Below are 10,798 nucleotides of genomic sequence, written 5' to 3'. Positions count from 1 at the left end.
ACGACGGTTGGAGGAAGAGCGCCTTATCTTCCACCTAGGAACCGTCCAACCACAAGGGATGAACTCGGATTTCACCAGTTTCCTCATTCTCCCTCCCCCCACCTTGTCTCAGTCAAATCCATCGAACTCAGCACTGCCTTCCTAACCTGCAATCTTCTTCCTGACCTCTCTGCCCCCACCCCAGTCTGACCTATCACCCTCACCTTGACCTCTTTCCACCTATCACATTTCTGACACCCGTCCCCCAAGTCCCTCCTCCCTACCTTTTATCTTAGCCTGCTGGACAAACTTTCCTCATTCCTGAAGAAGGGCTTATGCCCGAAACGTCGATTCTCCTGTTCCCTGGATGCTGCCTGACCTGCTGCGCTTTTCCAGCAACACATGATACAGAAGGAGGCCATTGACCCATCGTGTTCACACTGGCTGTCTGACCATTTTCTCTTGAGGCCAATTTCTGCTTTTCACCTGCATATTGTTTCTATTTAATCGTATAATAATGTCGTCTTCCAATATTTCCAGAAAGTGCATTCCATGCCACAGCTACTTGCTATGTGAACTGGTATTTTTCTCACTTTGGATTTGCTTCTTTTGCAAAACACTTTAGAGCTGCCTCCTCTAATGCTCAACCCATTTGTGATCAGGAACAGTTTCTCCCTTTCTGCACTTAATAGACCCCCTCATGATTTTGAAAACTCTATTAGATCTCTCTCTCAACATTCTCCTGTCTGTGGAAATCAGTCTCAGCTTCTCCAATCCAAGGAACTAACATTTCCCATTTCTGGAACCATTTTCAGGAAGCTCTTCAACACTTCATAGGGGAGGCAATGGCCTAGAGGTGTTATCACTGGACAGTTAATCCAGAAACCCAGGTAATGCTCTGCGACCCTGGTTTGAATCCTACCATGACAAATGGTAGAATTCAAATTCAAAACAAAAATCTGGAATTAGGAGTCTAAAGGTGCCCATGAATCCATTCTTGTTTGTTAGAAAAACCCATCTGGTTCACTAATATCCTTTAGGGAAGGAAACTGCCATTCTTACCTGGTCTGGCTTCCGTGTGACTCCTGACCCATAGCAATGTTGTTGACTCTTAACTGCCCTCTGGACAACTAGCCCACAAATTCATTCATCCAATAAATAAAAAACAACTCCCTACAGTGCACTTACATCCTTCCAAGTCTGATACCCAGAAGTGTACGCAGTCCTCCAGTTAAGGTTTAACAGATCTTATACAGGTTCAGCGTAATCCTCCTGTTTATGGACTCTATGTCCCCACTTATAAAGCCTTGAGTACTTTGCTTTATTCACAGCTTTCTCCATGTACTGTTACCTTTACTGACTTATGCATATTATTACACCCTAGACTCTCTGCTTCTGCACACCCTTTGGAATATTAATCTTTTCTTGATGTAGCCTCTCCATTTTCTTTGCACTGAAATGTATCACCTCACGTTTTTCCACATTGGTGAATTGATCACTTGGTCAAATCTTTCTAAAGTCCATACACTGCTACAAAGACATCGACAACTGAAATCTGAAAATGGTGAGCATAAAAAATGACAACTGGATGTCAGTGGCTGATGGCTACAATCTCTATACTTCATACTCTATGGCCCTGCCTCTCATTTCTGCAAACTATCCATGCCTTTATTATATTTTATAAGAAACAGAGCCACACAGAGTCTGAGTTCATACCATGCTCAGCGGCGAGTCAATTGATCTAAATCAGGGCAATGACTGAAAAAATAAATACTTTCTAATCAGCCTGTCCAGAGATGATGTCACACACATCTGGAGAAAGCAGAACCTGAATCTAGGCCTCCAAGGCAGATGCTAACTCCTGGCCCTACACATATCCTTGGAACATCTAGATAACAAAGACACCTACATCATACTCCTATTTATTGATTTTAGTTAGATTTTCAACACTGTAATTCCAACTAAACTCATCTCCAAACGAGGACCTCAGTCTCTGCTCCCTGTCTGAACTGAATCCTTACAGATTGCAATCAGTAAGGATGGATGACGACAACACCTCCACGATAATCCTCAGCACCAGTGTCCCGCAAGACTGCGTAGTCAGCCACTTACTATACTCTGTCCAAATTCAGCACTAGCTCCATTTACACATTTGCTGATGATACCATCATAGTGGGCTGGATCCAAACAATGATGAGACAGAATATAGGAAAGAGAGCGCTAAGTGGCATGGTGTAAAGACAATAATTTCTCCCTCAGTATCAGCAAACTGAAGGAACTGGTCATTGACTTGAGGAAGCCAAGTGCCTGTCTGTATCAGTGGCACTGAGATGAAGGTGATCAAGAGCTTCAAGGTTCCTAGGAGTAAATATTACCAACAATCTGTGCTCATCCACCCACGTTGACACTACAGTGAAGAAAGCACACCAACACCTCTACTTCCGCAGAAGACTAAGAAAATTCGACACATCCGCAATGACCCTTACTAATGTTTATATGTACACCTGAGAAAGCATCCTATCCAAATGCATTAAACCTGCTATGGCAACTGCTCTGGCCAAGACTGCAAGAAATTAGAGAGCTGTGAATACAGCTCAGTCCATCATGAAATCTAGCCTTTCTTACATTGACTCCATCTGCACTCCCCTCCACTCAAAAAGCAGCCAATATAATCAAACACTTATCCCACTGGACCCTGGGCAGAAGACATAAAAGTTTGAAAACATGTACCAATAGATTCAGGAACAACTTCTTCCCCGCTGTTATCAGATGTATGAAAGGAACTATCCTATATTAGAGTTGATCTTCCTCTGCGGCTGTACTCTGCATTCTGTTCTATCACTCTGATGTACTTAAGGTATGCAAGGGAACACTTCTCCCCGTATCTTGGTACATGTCACAATAATAAATCAAATCCCTGGCTCAGAGGTGGAGCTCCACCACTTTGCTGCATGAACACTCTCGGACATGGTGTTTGGTCTCAGTGCCAAAGTAAACTGGCTACGGTTTCTTTTCCTCCCATCCCTGCTGCAAAGTACATTCACGACAACATCGTAAAATAGTCATATAGTCATGAGGCTTCACCCCCACCATTCCTCCACCAAATGGTGTCTGATACTCACTGAGGTGAATGTGGGAATAGTAGGCATTTTAGTTTAGTCTTGAAGTCATGATAGGGTCATGCACCATTAAAACGTAAAGGCTCTGGGGAGAGAAGTAAATTGACAGGAAAAGCACAAATCTGGCTGAAGTAATTCCTTGGCTAACTGCTCTGCCGCACGTGACATTGAACTGTTTCTAACAAGAAAATCTTAATTTTAATGTGGTGACATGTTACTAGCTTGTAGTATAACATTTAGTACTCTTCAGCAACCCAGACTAGTAATCTCTCGTGCTGTTAGCACTATTGAAAATTTATTCCCAAGAGGGTCAGTTGCAGATCTGAAGATGCTCAACTGCCTGACAATACTTGCCTTTGATAGCTCACCAATGAAGAGATATTGGAAGGCTAACTGTCATTCAGCTGACTCTGAAACAAGAGTCAGAGCTTTAGAGAGGAGAAATTGGTAGTTTTTTAAAAATGTGATTTAAAGAAATTCCTTGTATGGAAAAGGAGAATTCCTGATAACAGCAGTTGTTTACTTATCAACTTTATCGTGACTTAGTAGGAATCGATTATGTATATGAATGTGAACAAACAGTGCTTTCAGATCCACAGTGATTATGGTCTGCTAGTCCTGAAATGCCTGTCATGGTACTTAAAACACAGTTTGTGACCAGAATTATTTGAAAATTCAAGTGAAGTCAGGAAGTCTACTTTTAAGACACTACTGGAATTGTTTTTAATGAGTAGGGTTGCTCCATTCACTCAGCCAATGTTGTTTCCATCAATTGTGCTCCTTTCTGGCCCTTCAAAGAAGCTTTTCATCATTATTAGAGTTATCAATGAGTGTCTGTGTGCTATAGTTTTTCAAGAACACTGCTGTCATGTTTTTTATTAGTAAAATTATATATAGCATAGAGTTGTTTGCTATAGTATAAGTGGAGCTTAAAATGAGAGCACTGACATTTATTGTTCTCTGCTTTGATTGGAGGCTATTGCCTTGAGCAGTTCACGTTTCCCAATATCTTCTGAGGATTGAATGATGCCTGGTTTAAGTTGGAATGTAGAGTGGGTGGCCACCTATACTTAAGGACCATCTTGGCTGGAATTACCAGTTTGAATACTGTAAATTCTATGACTGTTTATTCATTCTGATGTCTGTTTGGGTAGAAGGTCACTTACCTATCATTATCAGTCAGGATGTAGTGCAGCTGCAAGAAAAGGACCATTATCCTGAAAGCTTCGAAATTTATCAGTGAAATGTGGCACTTTTTAAACATTGACGATTACAGATTTTGTAATAGTTGGTTCTGCTATAAAGTGTGTTTCCTCAACGCAAATTGGCTTTAATGTGATTGAAAAATGTATCAGTTATTTATGGAATGCGAGCATTTCTTAAGTGCATTGGCTGTAACGTGATTCCAACCCCATTAGCTTAAATGGTGCCACTATTATGCGTTTTTTTTAATATTACAACCCAAGATCACACGAGAATGGAACTATTGCATTATGTTGGAACCTACTGCACGAGGGTACAATTTCTGCTTTAAATGCAGTTGGCAATCTGGGGAAGTTCCAATTGCTTTCAAAAATGAAGCTGCAGTTTCAATTTCTGCACAAACATGATCACTTATTGTGAAATGTTCCATCAATCAGTGCAATCAAGTATATTTTCAGAAGCATTTTTCCCCTTTAAACTTTAGTCTATATCCATCCTACATTTTCTTCTACATTTCTTCATAATATATGGCTATAATATATATAAAGAGTAAAGCACCCAGCACTGATTCCAATCGTATGCTATGGACACTACCGTCCAATCTCACAAATGGTCTTGTACCATCATGCTCTGTCTCTACCACTAAACCAATTTTGGATCTAACTTGCCAAGTAATGCTTTGTCCCATGTGCTTTATCTTCTTGATCAGTATTCATATGGGACCTTGTCAGAGACTTTGCTGAAATCCATGTAAACTACATTAACTGCACAACTCTCATCCATACCCCGTCATCTCTTCAAAAAATTAAAGATCTCACAACACCAGATTATAGTCCAACTGGTTTATTTGGAAACACTAGCTTTCAAGGCGCTGTCTCTTCGTCAGGTTCCAATCAGGAACCACCTGATGAAGAGGCAGCACCTCAAAAGTTCATGCTTCTAAATAAACCGGTTGGACTATAACCTGGTGTTGTGTGATTTTTAACTTTGTATATACCAGTCCAACACCAGCACCGCCAAATCTTCAAAAAGTATCATCAAATTTGTTAGGCATGACTTCACTCTCTCACAAATGCTGATTATTCCCAATGAAACCAGCCAAGTGGAGATTAATTCTCCTCTTCAAATTTTTTTTTCAATAGTTCCCCTATCACTGATTTGAGACTGACTGGTGTGAAATACCATGGTTTATTTCTATTACCTTCTTGAAAAATGGAAAGGCGTTCTCTTCAGTCCAGTGCTCTGGCAATTCCCCTGTGGCCACAGAGGCTTTTAAAAATTAGAGTCAGGGCTCCTATAATTTCCTCCCTGCAGGCTTGCAGTAGCCTGGGATACAACTCATCCGAACTGGGGATTTGTCCGTTTTTAAGCTGTGATATATGTGGAGCTTAAAATGTGAGCACTGGCATTTATTGTTCTCTGCTCCGATCTCAATCTCAAACACCACCTCACTCTTTGTATAACCCAAGATCGCTCGAGAATCTCTCAGTCCCTCTTCCTGAATTCTGTACCTATATCTTGTGTGTCCAAAGTGAAGATAGGTGTGAACTCTCTTAACACCCCACCGATGTCCTGCAGATTCAGGTAAAGATTGCCCCTTGATCCCTAGTAGATATGATTGTTTCCCTGGTTATGCTCTTCCCTTTTATATCCTTATAGATTATCTTGGGATTCTCCCTAATCTTGCCTGCCAGTGTTTTCTCAAGCCCCCTTTGCTCTTTTAATTGCTTTCTTATGTTTCTCCCCTGTACTTTCTGCACTCTACTAAAGCTCCAATGATTTGCTTGCTTTACTCTTGTAAAAACCCCTCTTTGCCTTCTCATCCAGTCCTGAATAGTCCTGGACATCTATGGTTCTCTGGGCTTGTTGTTCCTATATTTCACCTCGAAGAGAATGTGTTGGGCCTGTACTCTCGCAATTCCAGGTAAGTGCCCTCACATTTCTGCTGTAGATTTACCCAAAAATAGCTTTTCCCATATGTTGAAATAAAAACATCTCCTAAATACATTTTGAGACACCTGTCCCTCTGAATTCTTTACACAATGGCTGTCCTAATTAATGTTGGGCTTGTTGTAATTACCCTATTACTAGTTTTACACACCTCAGGAACTTGTCTTCATATTTGCTTCCTTGTTGCCTGCTGACTGTTTAATGATCTATAATACAGTCAGTTCTTCCATGTTCTTGTGCAACCCCGTGTTATAAGAAAATCGCATGCTAGTAGCACCATTTAAACTAATGGGAGTGGAATCGCTTTGTAATCAATACTCGTTTTAAAAGTTTGTGCTTTAGAAGTAGTCTCCAAACCGTCAATCATGGTATAGCGAATTCATATTAACAAAATGCACATTATAGCAGAATGATCTGTATGCTTCTAGTAGCGTGAGTGTCCCCTTTTTATTCCTAAGCTCTATCCACAAAGCCTCATTTGAAGACACTTCCAAGATGTTGTCCCTCCTTGTTATAGTAATTGCCTCCTTAATTCACAGTGCAACACCATCACTTCTTTTACACACTCTCTTTCCCACCTGAAAATCCGATACCACGAAGTGTTAAGTTGCCAGTCCTTCCCCTCCCTCAACCACATCTCTGTGATGAAAACCACATCGCAATTCCACATGTCAATCCATGCTTTTAAGTTATTTGTCTTAGTAGTAATTCTCATACCATTAGGGAACCATCTAGCATCGTCTTATTCCCTTGAACCTCAATATGGCTGAATTCTGTTTGCCTTGATTCCTTTACTAAAGTATGCTGTGTCCGTATTATACTAACACTGTTCCCTCCCCTTCCTGATCCAGTTTACGTTCTTCCAAACAGCACTAACAGACCCACTGACAAGCATGTTGGTCCAATTCTAATTCAAGTATAGGCAATCTTACTTTTATAGGTATTTGTGACAGCTTCTCTTCTGTACCTGAATTAGGATCATATCAAATGGCCTGCTCCTGTTTTGACATTTTGGTTTGAATACTGTTTCAGGTACTAATGTCTCATGCTTTAACATGTTTGAATACACCTGGGTTTAACACACAAGCCCTCTGGCAAGGAAGTGGAAGAAACTGTTAACACTGAATAAATGGAAATATCATCTCGAAAGAAACTGCATTTTTCTCTTGCAAAGGTGAAAATAGGTGTCAAGTTGTGCGAATTAACACTATCCAGGAGAAAGCAGCCTACTTGATTAACACCCCATTCACCAAGGTTCACTCCTACCGCCACCAGTTACAGCAATATGTTCTGTCGACAAGATGCACTCCATTGTTTCATCGATACTCTCAAAACCTTCCAAATCTGCAACCACTACAATCTGTAAGGATAAGGGCAATAGTCCAAGTCACTCATCATCCCAACTTAGATATAATTTGCTGTTCTTTCAGTGTTGTGTCAAAATCTTGGTGCTCACTGACAGTTGGGAGGAGAACTGCCAAGCCAATGACATCTGCACACTGCCCAGAAAATAGTTATCTTAAAAGGTACCTTAATTGATCCGTAACCTGTGAAGCAGACTTCCCAAGAAGAAGACAGGAATTCAGAGAAAACTGAAAGCGGCATGAATTTGAGATCAGAAGTATTGTTTTGTAAATCTTAATTGGGAGTTTTATCGGACTAGTATTATAGAAGGGAAGGTAAAAGATAGGTTAGAGGAAGGAGTTGTAAATAGTTGTTAGTTAATTAAGAATATGTTATACTTTAAGAAATAAATTTAAGTTTTACTTTAACCAGTTGTTGCCCTATGGAATTTTCACAGATTATGCTTAGGATAAATCTTTTCTGTGTTTGCAGGTTTTAAATTAAGCAGGCGAGTTTATCCCATGTCGTAACAAAAGTGACATAGCACACCACCTCAAGTGTGATTAGAGATGGGCAATAAATGCTGGCACAACCAATTAAGCTCATAATTCAAACTCTCTTTCTTTGCTTAGCATGCCCGCACTGTAGCTTTATCCTTGCAGTGCTATGACCTCCTGTTTTTTGCAGCACTTTGAATTTTTAATGGATTAGACTAAGAACTATGTTTTAATGAAACATATTCAACCAAAATATAGAGGCTTTTTTCTGGAACTATGCCTCAATATGCAGTTTTATAGTCCAAATTTCACATTGATAATTAGCCTCATTGTATTGAAGGCCCTACAAACATAAGGTGGAATAAAATCTACTGGAAAGTTGAGCTTGATTGAATTTTCTTAAACTTTTTTTCTTCTGATAGAACATGGAGGTCCCTGCGGTCAGTAGACAGCACGCCACACTGCTTTTCAGCACAGCTCTGGAACACGGAAAGTGGGATCTTTGCCGTCATATGATCCGTTTCTTGAAAGCCATTGGTGCAGGAGAATTGGAGACCCCTCCACCAACTCCAACCCATCAGGTACATACTAAATGACTCATCGTTCAGTGCACATCAGTACAAATTATTGTTTTTCCATTATGCTGCCAGCAGTCATCATTATTCACTGCATCTTACTCAATCTTTACGAAAGTTGTCCATTCAATGCTGTCTTGTGATTGAGTCAACTTTGCAACAGCCAGGGAAGCGGCGATGGTGTAGCAATAATGTCACTGGATGAGTGACACAAAGACACAAGAGGTATATGGTGCACCATGGCAGCTGATAGAAGTTAAATCCAAATAATGCATTTGAAATTCAAAGCTAGTCTCAGGAAGCCTGACTATGATTATTGATTGATATGAGAGCTCGTATGTTTCACTGTTCTCTAAGGAAAATCTGATCTTACCCCAGTCAAGCATGTACCAGACTCCAGAGGCACAGCATTTAGCTCCTGCTTTTGCATTGCACTGGTGAATTCAGGCTCTAATAGTGGAACACCCGTTAAGTCAACTGCCCAACTACAGCATAAATTTTGTAGATATGCATGATACAAATGAGAAAGTAACTGCATCTAATCCTCACATTGTATTTGGTGTGTTTGTGGTAACCAATGCAAAAAGTGAATCAGATTTGAATATCAAGATATTTTTAAATTCCAGTGTAAATTCTTTGCTGGCTCAATGTTGTTACAGATTTAACTTTTTCTTTGGATAATTTCAAAAGAATTAGCTGGTCAAAGACTTCAGCATATCTTTGAAACAGCTACCTGAGCTGTCTAGTGTTGTGTGTCGTCTTTTGCTCCTCACTTCAGTCCTCTTACACATTACATAAATGGCAATTTTACATTAACTCTCCACTCCCAATTTGCAGTAGTTGACTTGAGTAAAAGATTTCCCTCTGGATCCTTCCCAGTGTATATTAAATAAGGTCTATTTTGAATTGTTTCCATTCGTTATAAAAGATAATATGCTGCTTACATATTGTTGAAATCTAAGTATTATGCTTTCTTATTATATTTCAGGAACCCAGTTCAACTGGTGGTTTTGAGTTCTTCAAACATAGAAGCATCAGTTTTTCACAGTCAGTGGAAGGCCTCAGTGCTAGTAAATTTAATCTGCAGAAGACATTAAGCATGCCTTCAGGGCCCTCTGCCAAAAGGTAATCCTACTATTTGATCTTCCTAACATGATTCTTGTTCTAAACAGATAATGTGCATAAATTATTGTTTGTTTAACTTTGCTTTTATGAAGTTTAAGTTCGATTGGCCTAGCAGGTGCAAACAAAAAGGAAAGATTCAGTATATTTTGTGAAGTGGCAAAAGGTTAATTGAAAGAATTAACCTGATGCCTCTTTCTCCCCCTTACTCTATACAAAGGAGAAACCAGGTAAGCTTGGGTGTTCTGATCCACATTTTATAATGCACAGAATGGAAATATTACTAAATATTTGCAATATAAGTGTTATAAATCTTTTTAAAAATCTTTTAAAAATTAGTGTTTTAGTATGAACATTTGCAATCTTTTGGTACAGGTGTTCTCTGCATAAACCTATTCTAGCTATGCACAAATTTGCATTTGTCTATACTGCAGCATTTTTGTTTCAAATGTTGCTGTTAAAATACACAGCCCAGCATTTAAGAATATTAATCTGTTATGTTCACCAGGGAATGAGGTAAAGTTGCTGTAGTCCTATGGGACTAAATATCTGTCCCCTCGTTAGAAAGAACTGACTTGATGTTTAACCTGAGGGTCACCACACTTCAGGCAAGGGGAGAGGTTGAGAAGGAGAGCCTTTCGTGGTAACCTCAGCCAGTGTGGGCACTGAACGCTCTCTGTTGTTATTACTCTACAATACAAACCAGCCAGCCAACTGAGCTAACCAGACACCACAGAATACATTCTAAAGCTAAATCACACTGTTAAGCTTCCTGCCTGTTGTGCACTACTTCCTGCACCTAGTCCTGTGCCTACCCAGTTCTCTCAGTACACAAGAACAGTGCAAGTTGATTCAGTTCTGTCCCTCTTTCACTCTCCATGCACGTACTAATGAAGCACCTGCTTGGCAATGCCATTGCAATCCACCAGAGATCAAGAACTCAAGCTTAGTGAATTGCAAATGTGAACTTTCTTATCCTGTTCACGTTAGATATAATAATAAAACTGCC

General features: G+C 39.9%; 1 protein-coding gene across 1 annotated transcript in view; it reads left to right on the top strand.

Annotated features, from left to right (window-relative positions):
- Positions 1–10,798, top strand: part of ric1 (RIC1 homolog, RAB6A GEF complex partner 1) — a 212,414-nt gene that overhangs the window by 178,967 nt on the left and 22,649 nt on the right. Inside the window, exons 20-21 of the mRNA XM_043715245.1 lie at positions 8,515–8,673; positions 9,656–9,792. Of these exons, the coding sequence (XP_043571180.1) occupies positions 8,515–8,673; positions 9,656–9,792 (296 nt within the window). The remainder of the gene's footprint in view (positions 1–8,514; positions 8,674–9,655; positions 9,793–10,798) is intronic.

The sequence above is a fragment of the Chiloscyllium plagiosum genome, chromosome 2 (genome assembly GCF_004010195.1).
Source record: "Chiloscyllium plagiosum isolate BGI_BamShark_2017 chromosome 2, ASM401019v2, whole genome shotgun sequence".
Lineage (NCBI taxonomy): Eukaryota > Metazoa > Chordata > Chondrichthyes > Orectolobiformes > Hemiscylliidae > Chiloscyllium > Chiloscyllium plagiosum.
The sequence above is the reverse complement of the archived record's forward strand: the minus strand, read 5'-3'. Positions and strand labels throughout refer to the sequence as shown.